The sequence below is a fragment of the Pelodiscus sinensis genome, chromosome 21 (genome assembly GCF_049634645.1).
Source record: "Pelodiscus sinensis isolate JC-2024 chromosome 21, ASM4963464v1, whole genome shotgun sequence".
In the NCBI taxonomy this organism is placed as follows: Eukaryota; Metazoa; Chordata; order Testudines; family Trionychidae; genus Pelodiscus; species Pelodiscus sinensis.
In genome coordinates, this window is record NC_134731.1 from 8,968,524 (window position 1) to 8,989,421 (window position 20,898).

A 20,898-nucleotide genomic window follows, 5' to 3' on the forward strand; every position below is an offset into this window, starting at 1 on the left:
CAGGATAGAAGGAACTGTGGGATCATGATCGCTGATTTTCTCTTATAGTTCAGAATGTTTTCACCCCAAATTATAGAAAGGTTTTAGAATTATCTGAAATCATCTGCTAAATGCCCCCCACAGCCATGAGCAGAATTTTATTGGGAATTAATACAAACTTGTTCCAATGTATCCATTTATCATTTACCTGTAGGTAATTTTTGTTCAATTGTATTATAAACAGGACTGTTACAAACAAGGAACGTACTGTTTCCATACAAATACTATCTCCAGTTGCAGAGCTAATGAAGATATGATGGGTTACCTGTTTTATGGGTATTGTGCGAAGATTCAGATGTAGAGAAATAAGGAACCTGCCCAATGGAATCATGCAGGATGGAGGATACTGGAATCTGGACTGATGGCAGAGGTGTGACTACAGCCTTTTCTGAAAGTGGTTGCCGAGCCTGGGTGGTAGGGTGGAAAGACTGAAAAGCCTGGAAAGAGGACTGAGGCACCAACAGTGGGGGTTCAACAGTCCCTTGTATAAAGTCACTAAATTCTTCATCATCAAGAAAAGCAGAAGGCTGTGAGACAGATACAGCAGAATGGGATGGTGTAGGGTGATCTGTAAAATGGAATGAATACACGCAATGGAAGGCAATGAGGTAAAGAAACTTGATTGGGTGGAAAGGTAGAGACAACAGTTTCCAAAATTGGCAGTTCTTAAATGTAAAAAACAGTGGCTGGGAAAAGTCAGAAGTACATGCAGAACTATTTGACCAAAATAATGAGAATATTTACCATTTTATCATTCAGGTTCAACTGATCACAGTAATGCAAGGAAAAATTCAGTGGCCTTTTTCCATCATAAACCCCTCTTCTAGGTTTTTATAAAACTTGTCCAATTGGGTTGAAACTGGGCTATATATAAAGGTTCCCCCACCTTTTATGTTAAGGAAATTTAAAACAAATGGAACCCATGTTGTGTTTAGAGCAGTGAACTGGGACTTGGGAAATGTGAATTCTTTTCTCAACTCTACCAGTAATTCGTTGTTACACTTTAGGCAAATCACTTAAACCCTCTTCCCTCCCCCGCCCCCATATCCCCACCTATAAATCAGGGCTAATATTGACTTTGGTAAGGCACTTCTACGGAAATGCAAAGTACATTAAACAGACTTGAAGTAATCACCAGGTTATTCTTACAGGCGAAGATATTCTGAAGTGATTGGTAATTTCGGATGCCTAACTTGAGACACCTTAATATGTCCCCACCCTTTGAAAATCAGGCCCTTTTAAGGTGTCAAGCTCAGAAACTAAATATTCAGGAACCCAAATTCACTAGTCATTTCTGAAAATTTTGGCCACAGTACTCAAGTTATGTCATTCTAAAGGTGGCAGTTCTAGAGTAATTTGGTCAGATTTAAAAGCTATATTAGAAAAAAATACCAGATTTGTAGGCACCACAGTATAAGTCAAGCACAGCACGACCATCACTGACTTTATTTACATGCATTTGGGCTAACCACTTTATCCTCCAATGGTTCTGTTTCATTGTACCACTTACATGTTTTTCCATCAACACAAACAAAGCCTTCAAATAAATCTGTTTGTTAGGGGTAAGCAGTCAAGCTTTATATTCCATATACTATTCCATCCTTAACATAATTGCTCTCTTTAAATATATTAGAAGGATAAATACCCGGAAGGGAGAGGAATTATTTAAGCTTAATACTAAAGTGGACACAAGAACAAATGGATATAAACTGGCTATTAGGAAGTTTAGACTCGAAATTAGACGAAGGTTTCTAACCATTAGAGGAGTGAAGTTCTGGAACAGCCTTCCAAGGGAAATAATGGGGGCAAAAGACCTATCTGGCTTCAAGATTAAGCTAGATGGGTTTATGAAGGGGATGGTTTGATGGGATAACATGATCTTGGCAACTAATTGACCTTTCACTATCAGTGGTAAATAGGCCAATGGTGGGATGATAGGAGTTACTACAGAGAACTTTTTCCTGGGTGTCTGGCTGGTGAGTCTTGCCCACATGCTCAGGCTTCAGCTGATCACCATATTTGGGGTCGGGAAGGAATTTTCCTCCAGGGTAGATCGTCAGAGGCCCTGGAGGTTTTTCGCCTTTCTATGTAGCATGGGGCACAGATCACTTGCTGGAGGATTCTCTGAATCTTGGGGTCCTTAAACCATTTGAGGACTTCAATATCTGAGATATAGGTGAGAGGATTATTCTAGGAGAGGGTCTGTGAGATTCTGTGGCCTGCACTGTGCAGGGGGTCAGACTAGATGATCATAATGGTCCCTTCTGACCTTAAAGTCTGAGTCAAACGGGGAGTGCATTAGGCATGAAAACACTGCTCTCCGAGTCAATTTTCAATATGTGAAAATAGGAAAACTGAAACATAAGAAGCATAAGAGGCAGCAAATGCAGCTTCCTGACAAGTTATTGACCATAGTGGCACAACACCACAAATAACTTCACAGAATTATATGAACGGAAGTGACAGTTCCTTTAATTCAACACTTTGAGAAATAACACTAAGAGTTCGAGACCACTGGTTTGAATGCGAGAAAAATTCCACACACAAAAAAAGTAGCATGAACAAAAGTCCCTTGACGGGAATAAAACAACATATAAATACCGTCTTTTCATAAGCAACATTATTCTGCTCCATAGAGTTGGTTTAAATCACACAGCCTGTGTTGCTAAAGGTCAATATACTTCATGTCACTATTTCATATCCCTCAATTTTATCTTCTGTATTACGTTACTGAACTAACTCATGTCCATTCAATTTTAATTCAAAGAAAAAGTTTTTTTTTCCAAGTCTGGAGTATTGTGACATACTTTATCGATCCCAATTACTTCATGTTCAATAACACGATTAATTGCTTTAAATTGAGTTTTAAGAATCAAATAAAAGTTACTGTGGCTGACAGCTTGATTTTTCATATAATATAAAGACGGTTTGTTTGCCATCTCTTTCCTACAATGATTGCCAATTCTGGTAGCTGATTTAACATACCCTGACACAATCCTGTTGAGCACCAGCAACCCACAAGTTTGGGAGATACATAGAACACAGCAGTGGGTAATTCCACCATACCTCCATGTAAAGGACTCTGTGAAGCTGGAACTCTTTACATCTCCATCCAATAGTTTGAAATGAAGTCCTACTAGAACAGATCTGACAGATTTACCGTGGTCTATATACAAAACAAATTCATTACAAATACCACTGGTCAAGGTATTTTCATTCCTCAGTGGCTTGTCAGTGATAAGTATCAGAGGGGTAGCCGTGTTAGTCTCAATCTGCAAAAGCGACGAGGAGTCCTGTGGCACTTTATAGACTAACTGAGTTAGTCTATAGGTGCCACAGGACTCCTCGTCGCTTTTGTCAGTGATATTTAGCCCAAATAACTTTAGGCTGCATTGTTCGTATCTCTCTCTACTAAACGAGCATGAAAGACACCCAGTTTTTAGACAGGAATTGTAATGGAATCTGTTGCTGGAACACTTGTCAACCATTTTTAAGATGCCAAGGTAGAAAGGGACTCTCCACTCATTTGAACAGTTTTCTGCTCAGGTTCCTTGCATTCATCAGTCATTTTAGTTGTACAGTTCAGAAGAACACTGCTAGGGAATTGTCGAACTTGCAAGATAATGAAAAGTTATTACCCGAACTTGTGAGCAACTTGAAGACCACCAACAAAGAGTCAGAAAGAAAATACATAGTGATGGAAAAATTAACTGGGGACAAACTTAGCTAATTTGAAAAGTGATTTCAGGCAGGACAAAGGCATAATGTTCCCCACACATAATAATTCCTTTGGAGATGGATTTTTAAAAGTTTTAGCTTTCCCCATGTTCAGATAATGAAATCTGAGCAAGCTATCAAAGTATTGTGAAATAACTGTATAGTCTTTTAACACTGCTTAGCATGTATATAGTGCTTTTCAGCATCAACACATTCTACAAACACTAATTAGTCATTTGACTAGAAAAAAGAAACAATTGTAACATTTAGAAGTGCAAAGTATGAGGGAAGTTGGTAGATGCTACTGCTCAGTGTTAACACAAACTAAAGTTGTCAAATTGGTATTTTTTAAAGGAAATATTAATAAATTCTTGGATTAAATATTAGATCACAGCTTTTACCCATATATTTTATAAAGCATACTGCAGCTACTATGAAAGCTTCAGTTTACTGAATCATATGCAACAACAGTTCAGCTCAGACTACCTAAATAAAAAGTCTCCTCCGTGAATTAAGGGTCTTTGCAGACATGAAGCAGTACAACAGTGCATTCTTATTTTCAACCAAAGATAAAATACCTGGTTTTTTTGGATGCGATGCTGGAGTAGGGTGCATTTTAGCATCCCTGGAAAACCCATCTAAGTTTCCTTTAATAGCTTCCAAAGCATCATCTCTGCTCTTCTCACCTGTCTGAAATATTATAAAACAGTTGCTCTGAAAATGTCAGTGTACAGCAATTCAGAATCTTCTTTGTACATTTATAATTGTTTTGTCTGAAAAAATAGCAATATTTGTTTTAAAAAAAGTCACAAAAATTAAGCTCTATTTTTCAGAGGTACTTCAGTAAAACACAAAAAGAAGTCCCTTTGCTTATAACAATGTATTCCACAGGTTACATAACCATAACAGTAACAATTTGTCACCCTTTGGCATTTACACATTGTAAAATGGGACTGGAAAAAGTATGTCCAAGCTCTGAAAACATACTGTTTAGCAAGACTCCTTGTACTGTTTACATGCTGGAAATTAACCATGGAAAACAGGTCAAACTGTTTTTAATAATGTATCTTATGAACAAGTACAAGAGACCCTGAGAGAGAAACTATTAATCCAAACAAAGAGGGCCTAACTAATATCACTCAAGAACTGATGAAATCATTCTTGGTAAAAACAGAAGACATGGAGCCAGAAATTAATAAACCAAAATTGCTGAGGTGAATATTAAGCCGGTGCACAAAATAATGAAGGGATGAGCAATGCCACACTCCTTTTCCAGGTTCTTAAGAAGAAACTTTGAAAAAAATATCAACTGCCCCAATGCATCCCAGCTCATATCATCTCAGCTTCTATGAGCCCAAGACTGAGCAGATCAGAACAATAAGACTTTCTTCCAGACTAGGGATGTTAAATTGCTTGTAATCAGCTAATTGAGTAGTCCGGTGAATTTCCATGGACTACTCAATTAGTTGATAAGTGGGGAAACTGCAGAGCATCAGAGGAGTTAGCCTCCAGCCCTGGGAGCTAACCCCACTGCAGCTCTGCCTTTTAAGTGTATTAAGAGTCGCCAGTTTGATTGGCAGAATCACTCAAATTCCAGCTTCAATAATAAATAGCTGTTTTAAATGCTTTGTTTTTTCTTGCGTTTTATCTATACATTTTCAACTACAGCTTTTGGGTGTTTGCCAACAAACTGAATGAAATCACAGCCCCTGTAAAAACACATACACAGCCCTAAACCAAAGTATTACTGTTATAATGCTAGACACCAAAGGAGTTTATAAACACTGTTAACTAATTTGATCCTTGAGGTCAATAATACAATATTTACTTGAACTGTACCACAACTTGAGAGCAGAGAGTCCAACTAATCAACATATTGACAAGTGTTTAGAATCACAGAATACTAGGACTGGAAGGCATCTTGAGAGGTCATTGCGTCCAGTCCCCTGCCTTCATGGCAGGACCAGTATTGCCTAGATCATCCCTGATAGACATTTATCTAACCTGCTCTTAAATATCTCCAGAGATGGAGATTCCACAACCTCCCTGGGCAATTTATTCCAGTGTTTAACCACCCTGACAGTTAGAAACTGTTTCCTAATGTCCAGCCTAAACCTCCCTTGCTGCAGTTGAGCCCATTGCTTCTTGTTCTATCCTCAGAGGCCAAAGAGATCAATTTTTCTCCCTTGTCCTTGTGACACCCTTTTAGATACCTGAAAACCGCTACCATGTCCCCTCTCAATCTTCTCTTTTCCAAACTAAACAAGCCCAATTCTTTCAGTCTTCCTTCATAGGTCATGTTCTCTAGACCTTTAATCATTCTTGTTGCTCTATGTGTTGTGGAAACCTACTTTGCTCCCAAACTAGGTTGTTTTCTTTTTCAAAAGTCGATGGACTGTTTGTTGAGTTACCACTGAGAGGAAAAAGGGATTTTCTATCCTCAGACCTGGGTCAAAGCCTTATGACAATGACCTACCCAGACCACAGTGGCAGGAAAAGAGGTACTACTATAAAAGGCACTCTTTTTGTGTGGTTACAAATGTTACAGCAGCAGAGAAGACAGTCTATCATTAGAGCAGCAGGGAGATGCAGAAGAGTGAACTTATGAAGACAACAAAGGAAATGGATTCATTTTGCAATACCAGATTTATCTTGTTTTGTTTATCAGGAGAGATGCTATGTACAAAGAATTAAAACCAGAGGCCCGATACATAGCTTATTGAGAGCTAGACTCTCTTTGGACTTCAACAGGCTTCATACCAGGCCTTTGATTGGGAAGGTGTAAAAGAAAAAATCTGTTTCTTCCCTAGTACATAAAAGCTAGAGGTTTGTTTGTTTTTTTAAAATCAGACAATAAATGTGATTTACAATTTACCTTTGGTTTCACACTGCTTAAGAGTCTCAGCTTTTGTTTCTGCTCTTCAAATTGGCGTCGTTTTCTTTCTTCTTCTAAGAATTTTTGCTGGTGTTCAAACCTTTTTCTAAAGTAAAACAATATCAAACATACAAATTAAGCATTAGGCAATGACAGCTTCCATGCCAACTTTCTGAACACAGGTCACTACTAATCAGAGTTTCACATTTCTTCCCTTTTCACCGATGCTTTGACACACACTTCACCACCGCCTCATGAAATTGGCAGAAAATAGCATATGCCACCAAGAGCCACATACACAGCCTTCAAATACATGGATGGTCTGCAACTAACTTAACATTTTAGAATCCTAAATTTAGTAAGAATTTCTCTAAAATAGAAGGGTGGCTTTTAATGCATAAAATGAGCCAGAGAATGCTCGCCCACCTACCCAAATAAGATTTTGCCAGCAGCATTAAAGCATCACTTACTGTTGCTCTTCTGCAAATTGTTTCTGCATGTCGGGGGTGTATTGTGGAGCTGCTGGGCGCATTCCTAAGAAAGACGCCTGTCCCATAAAAGGCATTCCAGTTGCTTGCATAGCCCCAAGGGGCATGCCACCCTATAACAATAAAATACATCTGTATCATGTACAGCAATATAAAAATCTGGCAACTGAGCTATGTCAGGTTGTGAACTAGTTAGAATTCATAAAAATAAGAAGTGTCAGGTCTCTTCAGTCCTTGGACAGAAGATTTCCAGGGATAACCGAAGTGCTCTCTGCAGCAAGAAAAAGCGTTGGTTATTCAGCAGGTGCTGCTCCTCTCTGGCAGTACTGAACCAATGTTCTTAGCTGGTACTAGCAAGGTGCTGATCTTCTGAAACAAAAAAAACCTCCCCAAAATACAAACCCAAAACACCTCATGATCCTGACCACAATTAAAAATCTCCATGGAACTTTTCTCAAGAGTAGGGTTGTTAACTCAAATGTCATGACCCACAAAGTCTCTCCTTTAATTTCAATATTTTCTTCTTTCCTTCCTGTCCTAAATGATTGTATAGTATGTGTGTTGCGTTAAACTAATGTCACATTCCACACTAGTTCCACAGAAGTGGTGTACAAAGCAATTCCTAGACATGTACATGTTGAACCTCCTAAATCTGGGATTCTCTGGTCCGCCAACATGTGTGGTCTGGAAGACCATGGATGTTGCTGGACTAAAGAGCCCTGGCAGCTGGGAGAGGGAGCTGACCAGGAGTCCCGCAGCCAGGAGCCCCAGCCTGCGCCGGACAGCAGTGGGTCCAGCCACCAGTAGGGGAGCCCTGTCCCTGGGGGACCCCAGCCAAGCTGGCCAGTAGCAGCTGGGGAGCCGTCCTATCCGCAGGGAGCCCTGGTTGGGCTGGCAGCAGCACAGCCAGAGGCAGTCAGGGAGCTCCAGTACTGGGGAGCCCCTGCACATACCCAGCAGCAGCGGGGCTGGAGCCCGGACCAAAAGCAGAGCCAGCAGCAGTAAAAGGTGGCAGGGGACCTCCCCAGTCTGTCAAATTCCTCATTTGGGACTGGTCAGTCCCCGAGGGCGCCAGACCAGGCAGGTCCGATATGTAGTTTGAACAGTCAAAGTGCGTCAATTACTTTTGGACCCCTTTAGAGAAAGGCATGTGTAGGTACACACACATCAAACAAGATTTCCTGACCTGGGTAAATTATTATTTTCACTGCTTTAGGAAATAAATGTAATAAAATCACTAAAGTTTATCTCTTCTTAAAATGGCTTTCTTTTACATATAGTCTAGTACCAATCCCTAAACTATTATGTTTTCAGGATCAGTTTATAGATGCACTGATTAAGTTAAACATTAAAAACGATACTGCTAGTTTTACGGACAGATCTGTGACCAGTACATTTACAATTGGGTCAAAGCTACAACATTTGTTTTCAGGTTCCCTTGTACATAACTACATTTTATTTTAATACGAGAACTAGATTTAGGTAACTTAAGTTCATTAAGTAGCTTATGTTTGCTTCTATCCTATGAACTATAACAATATTTCACTATAGGTTTACTGTTAATTGTTCTGTAATCCAGGATGAAATTTTTGTTCATAAATTAAGCTATTACTGTTACCATTGCAGATATATTCAAGATCACATGAAGGGAAAAAAGAAAAACCCTGAAAAATACATTTTTCTTCTGTAGTTTTGTAAAATTCGCTATCCATTAAACCAAAGAGAGAGAGAGTGTATTTTTTTCTTGTGAGATGACACAGTGATGTCATCACGTCACTCAGTGTCCCTCCTCTGCCCTTAGCCACCCTGACTCCTCCCTCCCACCCTGCCCCTGCTCCACAGTGCCGTGAGTCCGGAGCTGCCCGCCCTCCCCCTTCGCGGAGGGTGAGTGTGGGCCACCCTTCCTCCTCCCCCAACCCTGGGGGACTGGGAGCCTCTCCCCTCCCCAGTGTTCGGAGGGGGACGGGAGCTGCAAGAGCCATGTGCCCTCCCTGCACCCCCAGCCCTGTCACACATCCTTGGCCAAGACCCTGCACCTCCAGCCCCCTCATTCACCTCTTCCACCAAGACCCCGCACCCTCAGCCGTCTCCTCCTCCTCTGGCCAGACACTTATGTCCAGCGTGCTCCTGCGCCCTCCTCCTAAGGCCAGACACCTACCCCCAGAGAGAGGGGGATTGGTGAGCATGGGGTGCAGCCCCCAGTGTGTGTGTGTGTGTATGGATATATTCAATTTGCTATACAAGGCAACTTTATTTATGTTTTCATGGTTAGACAAGTGGAGATTTATAAGTAAGAATGGCAGGTATCAGAGGACAGACAAATGAAACTTCTTCAAAAATTATCAAGCTCTCCAGCCCCATGGTGCTAAATTGCTCACATCATGCTGTGCACTATGCTGTGATTTTACTTTTCAGCAATAAGCTATATAAAATGCACTTTTCCCCTTTAATAATGTGGGAAGAATCTTGAGACGATTATAAGGAGTTATGTAGGAGGAAAGTTACTTCAAGTGGGCAAAAAGGAGAGAGATTCAAGACAAAAACTGCAGGAGGAAGAATCATTCAGATAACTGAGCTGATCAAAAGGAAGGAAATTTACAGTATTAGAAAAATTCCAAAACGTCAGCTGCTCCCTGTGTCCTTGGGGCCTTGTTTGATGATTCTGCAAATAACCAAGTACATTTACAATATTCTATAGATAACTCGCATATATAAATGACAAAAAAGGCAAAAGGCTGAGATCACAATAGGGGTGATCACAGTAAATATGATGAACAGACCAATGGATGTTTCCAATAAATAGTATCAGAAGGGTAGCCGTGTTAGTCTGAATCTGCAAAAGCATCTGACGAAGTGGGTCTTTGCCCACGAAAGCTTATGCTCCTACACTTCAGTTAGTCTATAAGGTGCCACAGGACTCCTCGCCGCTTTTCCAATTAACAGCTCATTTCAAATATTAGATAATACACTGTCTTAGTAGACAGTAAGCAAAGGGAAAACAGGAAGGGTGAAACAAGACAAGACAAAAAAAGAGTATGCTGTTGGAGTGGTAGATGACAGAAGCTATTTAACACTAAACTGTACTGATGCTAGTATTAGAAATATTTAACATAAAGGAATGGTGTTCAACCTCCCTCTGACACTGACATTTTGTTTCCATTACTTTTCAGTGCCTTCTTTCCTCCCACAGAACAACCTTTCTCGTTGTTGCATTTACTGCAGCAACAGATACAAAGAAGTTAAAGTCCAGGTTCTGACATCTAAGGGCAAACTACAATACCCAATTTATTTTAAGCATTACCAATTTTGTTCTCCTCCCCCATCCCCGACCTTGGCTCATTATTGCTCCCAGTTATGACATTGAAAAATGGATGCTGAGCTCCCACTGCCTCACCCATTTCCCACACTATTTACCAAGATCACAAGGAGACTTACAGAATCTCACAAGTGTCGTAACAATTATAAAATACTCGTGAAGCCAAAATTAGGCAACGCTATGAGGACACCTGCTTATGGGCTACTTGCCCACCTCTTCATTCTAAGATCACCTTCTTCACTATCCTCCCACCCCAGAAATGGCAGAACCCTTGACACTTCTGATTTCAGAGACCAGCTATCAACAGCCTTACTGACATACATATTCAAGCATCTATCATCAGAGGCTGGAAATGGATGACAGGAGAAGGATCACTTGAGATTTCATTTCACATCTACTGAAAACAAATGTTATGTACCTGCATAGTCAAAGGTCCAGGAGACATCTGAGAGCCGTAATTCATTCCCATCATGCCTGGCATAGTAGATTGCATGACAGATACCATTGGAAACCCTTGCTGTTGTATAGGAATCATACCTATGCCAGAACATTAAACACTGATTAAGGCCCCAACTGGTTTTAAAGTTCATCTATCAAAATAAAGAGATGCAGCAAAGGAAGGAGTGACTGGCAGTTCTGCTTAAGTTAATACAAGGACTCATTACTCAAAGGTGATTGGTGCATAGAATGTGCAACAACATAGGCAGCAATAGAAGCATCTGGCATTTTAAGAAAAGACGATTTATAAGCCAAACCACCACCACAAGTTAAGCAAAGGGTGCTCCTTCCATCTCCACTGCTCTGTGAAAGAAGTTTGGGATTTTTTCCCCTTTTTTAAATTTAAAACTCTAGTTTCCAAAAGTACTTGTGCTGGTAGCCCACTCCAGGACTTTCCTGAATGGGTTATTTCTTATAACTTAGTTCATGTGATTGTCTAGGCATTACCGGTACATCTTGTCCATAACTATGCTTTTACATTCTCAGCTGACTGGACAATGTGTGTGCATGCAGGAATGTTGAGCTTACATAAAATATTTAACCAATTGAAAAAAACCTTTCAATAAATGCTTGATTTAAATAGTATTGGACAAATTATCCAGAAATGTATTAATTCATTGAGTAAAACTAAAACCAGAGATATAATAATTTTAGAAAGTTATCTTAGTGGTCACAGACTGATTACAAACACCTTTACTACAGGTGAAATACTTATAGCCATGGATAATTTAACATTGCAGATGCAATTGCCTGAGAAAGTATGTAACTGACTCAGGAATTATCACTGAACTTTCAGCAACATATTACTGAGCCAGTCAGTATTTAGTGAATGGATTTCCTTCCACCCCCCTATTTTCCATTAGCTCAATAAGTAACTAACTCAGGAATGAGAAACTAAACTTACTGACTTGCTTTATGTAGAAGTCAATGTTAAGAAATGTAAGGGCAACGAAAATGTTCAGAATCTGAAGTTCAGGCTTACCTTGAGGTGGGCCGATACCTCCTGCTACAGGAAACATGAAGCTGAAAATAAATAAATAAAAGCATGAGGCTCTGATTTGATATCTAAATAATTGCTCAAGACTGAAGCAATGCAAAAGCAATCCCAGGTCTTTGACTCCCACTGCAATTCTACATCCCAAACTGCCTCATTTGCTTGTTCCAAAAAGTTTACCAAAGCTGCGAACCAGGGAATTCACCACACAGGCTTCCCTTCTCCATTAGAAATTGAAGCAATTGCTGATGACATTATCAGTAAGGACCCACCTAAAATTGCTGAAAAAAGGTTCACTGGAAATGTCAGCTCAATAATAAAGTCATTTCAGCAAAACAAAGAAGAACCACACTTTATTTTCTGTAAGGGTGCTGAAAACAGTTTTGAACCATCTATATCACCCGTGGTGATGTAAAATCCCGGTTAATCAGTTAAACCAGGGGCGGAGAACCTTTTTTGGTTCAAGGGCCAAAAAAAAGTCAGGGGCCGCACACAAGAACCCATCCCCCGAAAACCAGCCCTCACCATTGTGGCCCCCAACTGACCAGCAGAAAGACACTCTTCACATTCCTCTCCCACACCAAGGCCTACGGGGACCAGCATAGCAGATTTTCTGTGCTCTAGCCCCGTGGTAGGACAGCAGAGGAGCTGGAGTGCCAGTGCAGGCTCCTCAATGCTGGGGGAAGGAGGCTGCCCTGGGCCTCAGGGGCTGGATGTAGGCAAGCTGACAGCCGCATCCTGCCCCTAGGCCTGAGGTTCCCCACCCGAGTTAACCTTCGGTTTAACCACTCCAGCCTGACTGGAGTAGTCCTCAGACCATAGGGCTGCCAGGTCCTGCTCCTGATCCCTCTGCACACAGGACTGCTTGTTCCTACTTCCAATCCCCCTCCCCACATGCTGGCAGTAGCCAGCTCCTGACCCCCAGGGGGCTGGAGCAGCCCTCCGCTCGTGGTGGGGGGCTGCTCCCAGGTACCACTACTTGTTCATATCGTCGCTAATTACCAGTAGAACTGTTTTCAACATCAGCTAAAGTTGTGTCAGTAAAGGATCAATTACCTAATGGGGGCAAGGCCTTTCAGAGCTGCAGGATGAATAAATATCCAGAGTCAGCAGGATCGCTACCTGCATCAGAACAGTTTTTCCATAGTGGAATAAACGATCCAAGAAAAAAAAAAGGGGGGGTTTTCCTACATAGGAATTAAAAGACAATGCAGTGTCCACTTCCTGCTCTTTGCATTTTAACTTTCCAATGCTCACATTTAAAGGGAAATAATTATTCTGAAGGGGAAACACATTCCAGGAAATATGAAAGAACAAGAGCACCACAATAAAAATCAAGCTTAAAAATGCAGTTGAAATTAAAAGTGCAATGTCTTGTCTCCACTTTGAAGTAGAAACATCAGTTGTGCTAGAGAGAAAAAAGGAATCCTAGTTTAGCCATTCTGTTTGCAAGTCAATCTCAAATACCCACGTCAGCAATAATTTACCAACCAAGCACCTTCTTCAGTGCCCCACCAACCTCTTACATTACAGGGTATGCAGAGAGATCTTACAGACATTCAATATCTCTAAGCCCAAGTGGGTTAGTCAAGAGGCCATGTGACAGACTAAGGAAACAAAGCGGAGAAGGAATGACATTGCAAAGATCTGCTCATAAAGCTTAAACATCTATATTGAATTCAGAAACCTCTTGGCTACATCTACACTGGCCCCTTTTCCGAAAGGGGCATGCTAATTTTCAACTTCAGAATAGAGAAATATCCCCCACGGGATACTTTGAAGTAGGAATAAGAGATCCTCCGGAATAGGACTTTATTCCGGAGGATCGGGCCAGTCTAGACGCTTTTTTCCGGCTTTTCCCCAAGCCGGAAAAAAGCGGCGGACATCTTTATTTAAATCCCACGGGGGATATTTAAATCCCCCGCGGATTTCCCTATTCTGAAGTTGAAAATTAGCATACCCCTTTTGGAAAAGGGGCCAGTGTAGACGTAGCCCTTGTGTTTGGTAAATGTAAAAGAGCTGGATGCCTTATTGTACTTGTGTGCTCTTACTACGTGTATTGTAGAGTTCAATCCTAATTAGGTACAACTGAGAACACACAGTATGTTTCAACCAAAGCAAACCGTATTACTCTTTATTTCTGGTCCCTACTCCGTGACTGGGGATTAAGTAATACAACTAATAATTAATATAATTTCAAATTTGAACTCATGATACTCTTAGCTCTTCAGCTTTTCATTCTGCCTAACCATTAGGCCACACATTAATTTCTGTACCCTACTAAAGATATGTTAGTAAGTCTGGCCCTACCACCACCACAGCTAGGGGGTTCTTTATTAATAAAAATGTCTCCCACGGGCCCTGTGGAGAGTGATCTGCATAGGCACAGTTTGCCAAATCTAGAACCAGGCACTGGGATTGGACTGCTTGAGTAGAATTCAACCCAGGTCAGTGGTCACCAAACGCTGTTATTAATTCATAAATGTGCAGTGACCTATGTGAAACAAGCTTGGTTGCCTCAGCCCAGCTTTGGATGGAGGGGTGCTGACATAATAAAAAACACAACAGGCATTAGCTGGCAATCTTGTCTCAAATCACAGCAGAGGGGCCAACAAATGAACTCTTCTCTTGCTCCTAGCTGGAGTTCCCTATAGCAGTGTTTCTCAACCACTGGGATGAATACCCTTAGGGGTACTTCAGAGAAGTCCAGGGGGTACGTCAACACAACTAAAATTTGGAGAAAACTGAATTTTTAAGTTTTACAGAGCTTTATAATTTTTGTACTTTTTACACCCAAAAATTTCATCATCCACCTGGTTACGATTAAATTGTTTTAAAAAATGTGTTGCAATGGTAGAAAAAAAATGTTTGTGTCTGAAAACTGTATGTACTGGAGGTACTTATACTTTTTTTCTTTTTTGAAAAAGAGGTACTTTATAAAAAAAGGTTGAGAAACACTGCCCTATAGATCAAGGCCGAGTCATATTGACAGAACATGGGGCAAGCAGATCGCAGCTGAGTTTTGCTTCAGCTGTGGATTGATATTTTGAGTTTCCACAGTTGCCAGGATGGCACTTTTTGCCAACAACACACTTTCACAGAAGCTCAGAAATATCCAGTTTCTGACCTACACCTATCACCTTTCCCTCATGTATAAATTATTCATTCCAGGGTCCAATTTACAGATGAATAGAAGAAATAAATGAATTATTAACTTAATTAATGCTAATTTAGAGCTATACATTTTGAGGTAGCACTTGTATCAAAGAGAGTATCCTCAGCTATGTAAAATTATCCCCTTCTTCTACCTTGTGAAGATTCTGGTGGTAGAAATAAGATTCTGTTCTAGTTTAACCAAAATGCAATGTAACCTGAGCAAGCACGCTAAGATACCAGCACATGTTGTAAGGAAATAAAGGTCATATCATTAAACATTTATCCCTTTCTAGAGTTAAGTAGTGATTTATTTATAAGCTTCTAAAATAACCCCAGCTAATTACAGGCTGTCAGAACTAAACAAAAATGAAAAAGTTGGTTTCTCTAGTGCAAAATTCTGAATGCGTTTTAGGAATCAATGTTGACTTTGTTCAGTCAAAGTTTGAGATATATATTTGGCTACTATTTAGCAATATTAGTAAAATTTAGGAATTTTGGTATGGAAGATGTATATTTATACATACACTGAAGTGTTATAGAACTATTCAAAGACACAGTGGGAGCTGAGAAATTGTGCTGGGGGCAAGGGCAGCATGCAAAGCCTCGCATTCCCCCCATCCCCAGTGCGCCACATGGAACAGCCAGCCACTTTGAGCAGTCTGGGGCTGCTTGAAGGCAGAGAAGCCTGCCTGAGTCCTGCTAGCTGGTTGCTACTTAAGTAAGTACCTCCAGGCCAGAACCTGCCTCTGTCACCTCACCCCTTCCCACATCCCAGCTCCCTCCCAGACTCTAAACCCCTCCTACACCCATCATCCAGGGCAGAATCCTCTTCTGCACCCAGACCACCTCCCGTACTCTGCACCCTAATTCTCTGTCCCAGGTCACAACTGACTCCTTCACCCAAACTCTCTCAGACCCTACAACCTCTCCTGCATCTAGAGTCCTAACCTGAGCTCCCTTCTGCACCCAACCTCCACCCCAGACTCCTGCACTCCTTCCATAGAACAGTGCAGCCCTTGACTACTGACCAAAATCTTGGAGTGACTCCCCCATCACAAATTATTGCCCACCCCTGTAACAGCCTATGGTTCCATTTTATTTATAAAATATAGATTACAGCTCTTTTCCATCAGACATGCTCTTTCACAATAGCTTCATGATCAACATTACTCTATGCAGTAGTATATAATGTATTTGTAAATATTTCAACAGCATTCAACATAGGTTCTAAACACGTATACTATGGAAGCAGCAAGTAATACTTTTAAAGACACGGCACTAAAATACAACATACACAGAAACACACAGGTACCATGCACTGTATATGACATGACAAACAGAAGTGTGGTTAAAAAGCATTATCTAAAAAAACAAAAAGTGAAGACTGATGTGGCAGATGTCAAAAGCGATAATATCTTACAGAAGTTCCTGGGAAATCTTTGACAATAGTTGCAATGCCATTGCGAGTATCATTTTAATATTAGTGTATCAGTCAACAGAAAGCTTCTCATCATAGGTCTCTAGTTTCTAGTACACGACTCCAGCAATCAGCTTCACTCAAATAGCAGGAAAAAGAAAAAAAATCATTTTCTTTTGTATTCGGATTTTATTATGAAGAATTCACAGTGAAGAATTCTAGAACAAGTCTTTCCCCAACACAAACTCCTAGAGTTTGTCTACAGTTAAGTGTTTTTGTATCCATAATTCCCAATGAGTACAGAACCTGTAAAGCAGCAGCATTGACAAGGTGAAGGTATTTTTCACACATATATCTAACTCAGAAGTCCCAAGATCAAAGCAAAACTAATGATAAACTATAGTGAAACTGACTTAGTTGATTTCCATTGCCTAAGCTCAGAAAACTGAATAAAGCTAACAAAAAGCATAGAAACAAGTAAATATGAAAGGATCCCAAAATTCCTTTTTCACAATCTAGGGAAGGGTTTCCCAACCTATGGGTCGAGACCCAAATATGGGTCACCATTACATTCAAAAGGGTGGCCAAGTGTCTCCCCAGGTGGCTCTGCCCCTTCTTCTCCCCCCATTTTTGAATTGCCTTGGGTCACCAAGTCTTCCTGAATTGTCAAAATGGGTCCCTGTCTGGAAAAGGTTGGGAACTGCTGAACTAGAGTTTCATTAGTAAAGTAGGTGTTTACAAAAGCAGAAATGTTTACAATGTATAATTCTAAATTGACAGCACTGCTGTAAAGAAAGACTGCATGTTTAAGCAGCAACTCAGAATAATTATATTTTGGATTTTTATAGTGTTGCACTTCTCATCCTGCAGAATTCTGAAACACCTTACAAATTACATACCCAGGAGATCTACTGATATCCAGACACTTCTAATGTGGCAACCTGGCAGACAGCTGGAGGAAAGCATCCTATCTAAGTATGTAGGTGTGTGATTTTGATGAAGATCACAGAGACAATTGCCTGCTTCTACAGGAAATGCAATGGATCACTGATGCCAACACAAAGCAGGTAGGATTTTACTTACATATCCAGGAATACCAGATTAAACTTCATGTATCAAAAGTGGACTGACTCAGTCCTACGGCTCTGTCCTTCCTTAGAAAAATGCTATAACCTTAGGCCCTATAAATACTTCACTTAAACAGAAAGCTCTAATCAATTCCCAATTCAAAAGGAAAAATACAAAGATTAGCCTCCTATCCCACCCAAAACGCAAGAGGCTGTAATATTGCTCATTTTCTAATTTCTTCCTCTCCCATCATCACCACTCTGCAATTCTCATGACAGCAAGAACCCTCCTCTGCAGCAATAAGGGAAAGAGACATATCCATACAAACAGGTTACTGCAGAGTCCGCTCCCACCTACACACAACACAAACTATGCCACTCCTGCTGTAACCCCATAACCAAAACCATGGAAACAAAGTGATAGCCCAGGAAGAATCAGGGCAAGATCGGCTCTTCCCAGGCACTCCAAATACCTCCCCATAACCCCTCACTGCCTCAGTCACCCCAGCCCCTCACTGACCCAGTCACTCCAACCCTGACCCCTCACAGCCCCCAGCCTGAGCCCCAGTCACCCCCAACCCTGACCCCTCACAGCCCCCAGCCTGAGCCCGACACCCCCCAACCCTGACCCCTCACAGCCCCCAGCCTGAGCCCGACACCCCCCAACCCTGACCCCTCACAGCCCCCAGTCTGAGCCCCAACCACCCCCCAACCCTGACTCCTCACAGCCCCCAGCCTGAGCCCGACAGCCCCCAGCCTGAGCCCCACACCCCCCAACCTTGACCCCTCACAGCCCCCAGCCTGAGCCCGACACCCCCCAACCCTGACTCCTCACAGCCCCCAGCCTGAGCCCCAACCACCCCCCAACCCTGACTCCTCACAGCCCCCAGCCTGAGCCCCAACCACCCCCCAACCCTGACTCCTCACAGCCCCCAGCCTGAGCCCCAACCACCCCCCAACCCTGACCCCTCACAGCCCCCAGCCTGAGCCCCAACCACCCCCCAACCCTGACCCCTCATAGCCCCCAGCCTGAGCCCCAACCACCCCCCAACCCTGACTCCTCACAGCCCCCAGCCTGAGCCCCAGCCACCCCCCAACCCTGACCCCTCACAGCCCCCAGCCTGAGCCCCACACCCCCAACCCTGACCCCTCAGCCCCCAGCCTGAGCCCGACACCCCCAACCCTGACCCCTCAGCCCCCAGCCTGAGCCCGACACCCCCCAACCCTGACTCCTCACAGCCCCCAGCCTGAGCCCCAGCCACCCCCCAACCCTGACTCCTCACAGCCCCCAGCCTGAGCCCCACACCCCCAACCCTGACCCCTCACAGCCCCCAGCCTGAGCCCCACACCCCCAACCCTGACCCCTCACAGCCCCCAGCCTGAGCCCGACACCCCCCAACCCTGACCCCTCACAGCCCCCAGCCTGAGCCCCACACCCCCAACCCTGACCCCTCAGCCCCCAGCCTGAGCCCGACACCCCCCAACCCTGACCCCTCACAGCCCCCAGTCTGAGCCCCAACCACCCCCCAACCCTGACTCCTCACAGCCCCCAGCCTGAGCCCCAACCACCCCCCAACCCTGACTCCTCACAGCCCCCAGCCTGAGCCCCACACCTCCAACCCTGACCCCTCACAGCCCCCAGCCTGAGCCCGACACCCCCCAACCCTGACCCCTCACAGCCCCCAGCCTGAGCCCGACACCCCCCAACCCTGACCCCTCACAGCCCCCAGCCTGAGCCCCAACCACCCCCCAACCCTGACTCCTCACAGCCCCCAGCCTGAGCCCCAACCACCCCCCAACCCTGACCCCTCACAGCCCCCAGCCTGAGCCCGACACCCCCCAACCCTGACCCCTCACAGCCCCCAGCCTGAGCCCGACACCCCCCAACCCTGACCCCTCACAGCCCCCAGCCTGAGCCCCAGCCACCCCCCAACCCTGACCCCTCACAGCCCCCAGCCTGAGCCCCAGCCACCCCCAACCCTGACCCCTCACAGCCCCCAGCCTGAGCCCCACACCCCCCAACCCTGACCCCTCACAGCCCCCAGCCTGAGCCCCAACCACCCCCCAACCCTGACCCCTCACAGCCCCCAGCCTGAGCCCCAACCACCCCCCAACCCTGACCCCTCACAGCCCCCAGCCTGAGCCCCACACCCCCCAACCCTGACCCCTCACAGCCCCCAGCCTGAGCCCCACACCCCCCAACCCTGACCCCTCACAGCCCCCAGCCTGAGCCCGATCCGCAGCCCCGACCCCGCCCAGCCCCCGGGGACTCCCCGTCTCCCGCCAGGCCCAGGCGGCCCCGACCCCACCTACCCGGCGGTCCCCGCGCCGCCGGCCCCGGCCGCGCCTGCTCCGCCGGCCCCTGCCGCGGCCCCGGCGCCGCCGCCAGCTCCCGGGCCCGGCCGCAGCGCCATCTTCCCGCTCGCCCCCCGCAGCGCCAGCCGCCGTCAGCTGCGCGCGGCCGCTTCCGGGGCAGAGCGGCCCGGCCCCTGCCCTGCTGAGGCCCTATAGAAATAGCCGCCCTGCCCCGGGGATGGATATGTGACCCTATAGAAACCCTATAGGGAAACGCTGCCCTGCCCGGGGGATGGATATGAGACCCTATAGAAACCCTATAGGGAAACGCTGCCCTGCCCGGGGGGTGGATATGAGACCCTATAGAAACCCTATAGGGAAAAGCTGCCCTGCCCCGGGGATGGATATGTGACCCTATAGAAACCCTATAGGGAAACGCTGCCCTGCCCGGGGGGTGGATATGTGACCCTATAGAAACCCTATAGGGAAAAGCCGCCCTGCCCGGGGGATGGATATGTGACCCTATAGAAACCCTATAGGGAAACGCTGCCCTGCCCGGGGGATGGATATGAGACCCTATAGAAACCCTATAGGGAAACGCTGCCCTGCCCGGGGGGTGGATATGAGACCCTATAGAAACCCTATAGGGAAAAGCTGCCCTGCCCCGGGGATGGATATGTGACCCTATAGAAACCCTATAGGGAAACGCTGCCCTGCCCGGGGGATGGATATGTGACCCTATAGAAACCCTATAGGGAAAAGCTGCCCTGCCCCGGGGATGGATATGTGACCCTATAGAAACCCTATAGGGAAAAGCTGCCCTGCCCCGGGGGATGGATATGTGACCCTATAGAAACCCTATAGGGAAACGCTGCCCTGCCCGGGGGATGGATATGAGACCCTATAGAAACCCTATAGGGAAAAGCTGCCCTGCCCGGGGGATGGATATGAGACCCTATAGAAACCCTATAGGGAAAAGCTGCCCTGCCCGGGGGGTGGATATGAGACCCAATAGAAACCCTATAGGGAAAAGCTG

At 44.4% G+C, this 20,898-nt stretch overlaps 1 protein-coding gene across 7 annotated transcripts in view; it reads right to left on the bottom strand.

Annotated features, from left to right (window-relative positions):
- Positions 1-20,032, bottom strand: part of SYNRG (synergin gamma) — a 77,504-nt gene extending 57,472 nt beyond the window's left edge. For 3 of the 7 annotated variants that reach the window (XM_075904785.1, XM_075904784.1, XM_075904783.1), the window contains exons 1-6: positions 19,881-20,031; positions 11,916-11,956; positions 10,854-10,972; positions 7,102-7,232; positions 6,632-6,737; positions 4,335-4,446 (exon numbers count right to left, since the gene is read on the bottom strand). In XM_075904785.1, coding sequence (XP_075760900.1) covers positions 4,335-4,446; positions 6,632-6,737; positions 7,102-7,232; positions 10,854-10,972; positions 11,916-11,956; positions 19,881-19,981 — 610 coding nt within the window. In that variant the 5' untranslated portion in view covers positions 19,982-20,031. Of the gene's footprint in view, positions 1-304; positions 608-4,334; positions 4,447-6,631; positions 6,738-7,101; positions 7,233-10,853; positions 10,973-11,915; positions 11,957-17,583; positions 18,055-19,880 lie in introns of those variants that run through there. The other 4 variants (XM_075904782.1, XM_075904779.1, XM_075904780.1 and 1 more) reach the window with 3 other exon arrangements.
- Between the last annotated feature and the right edge of the window lie 866 nt (positions 20,033-20,898).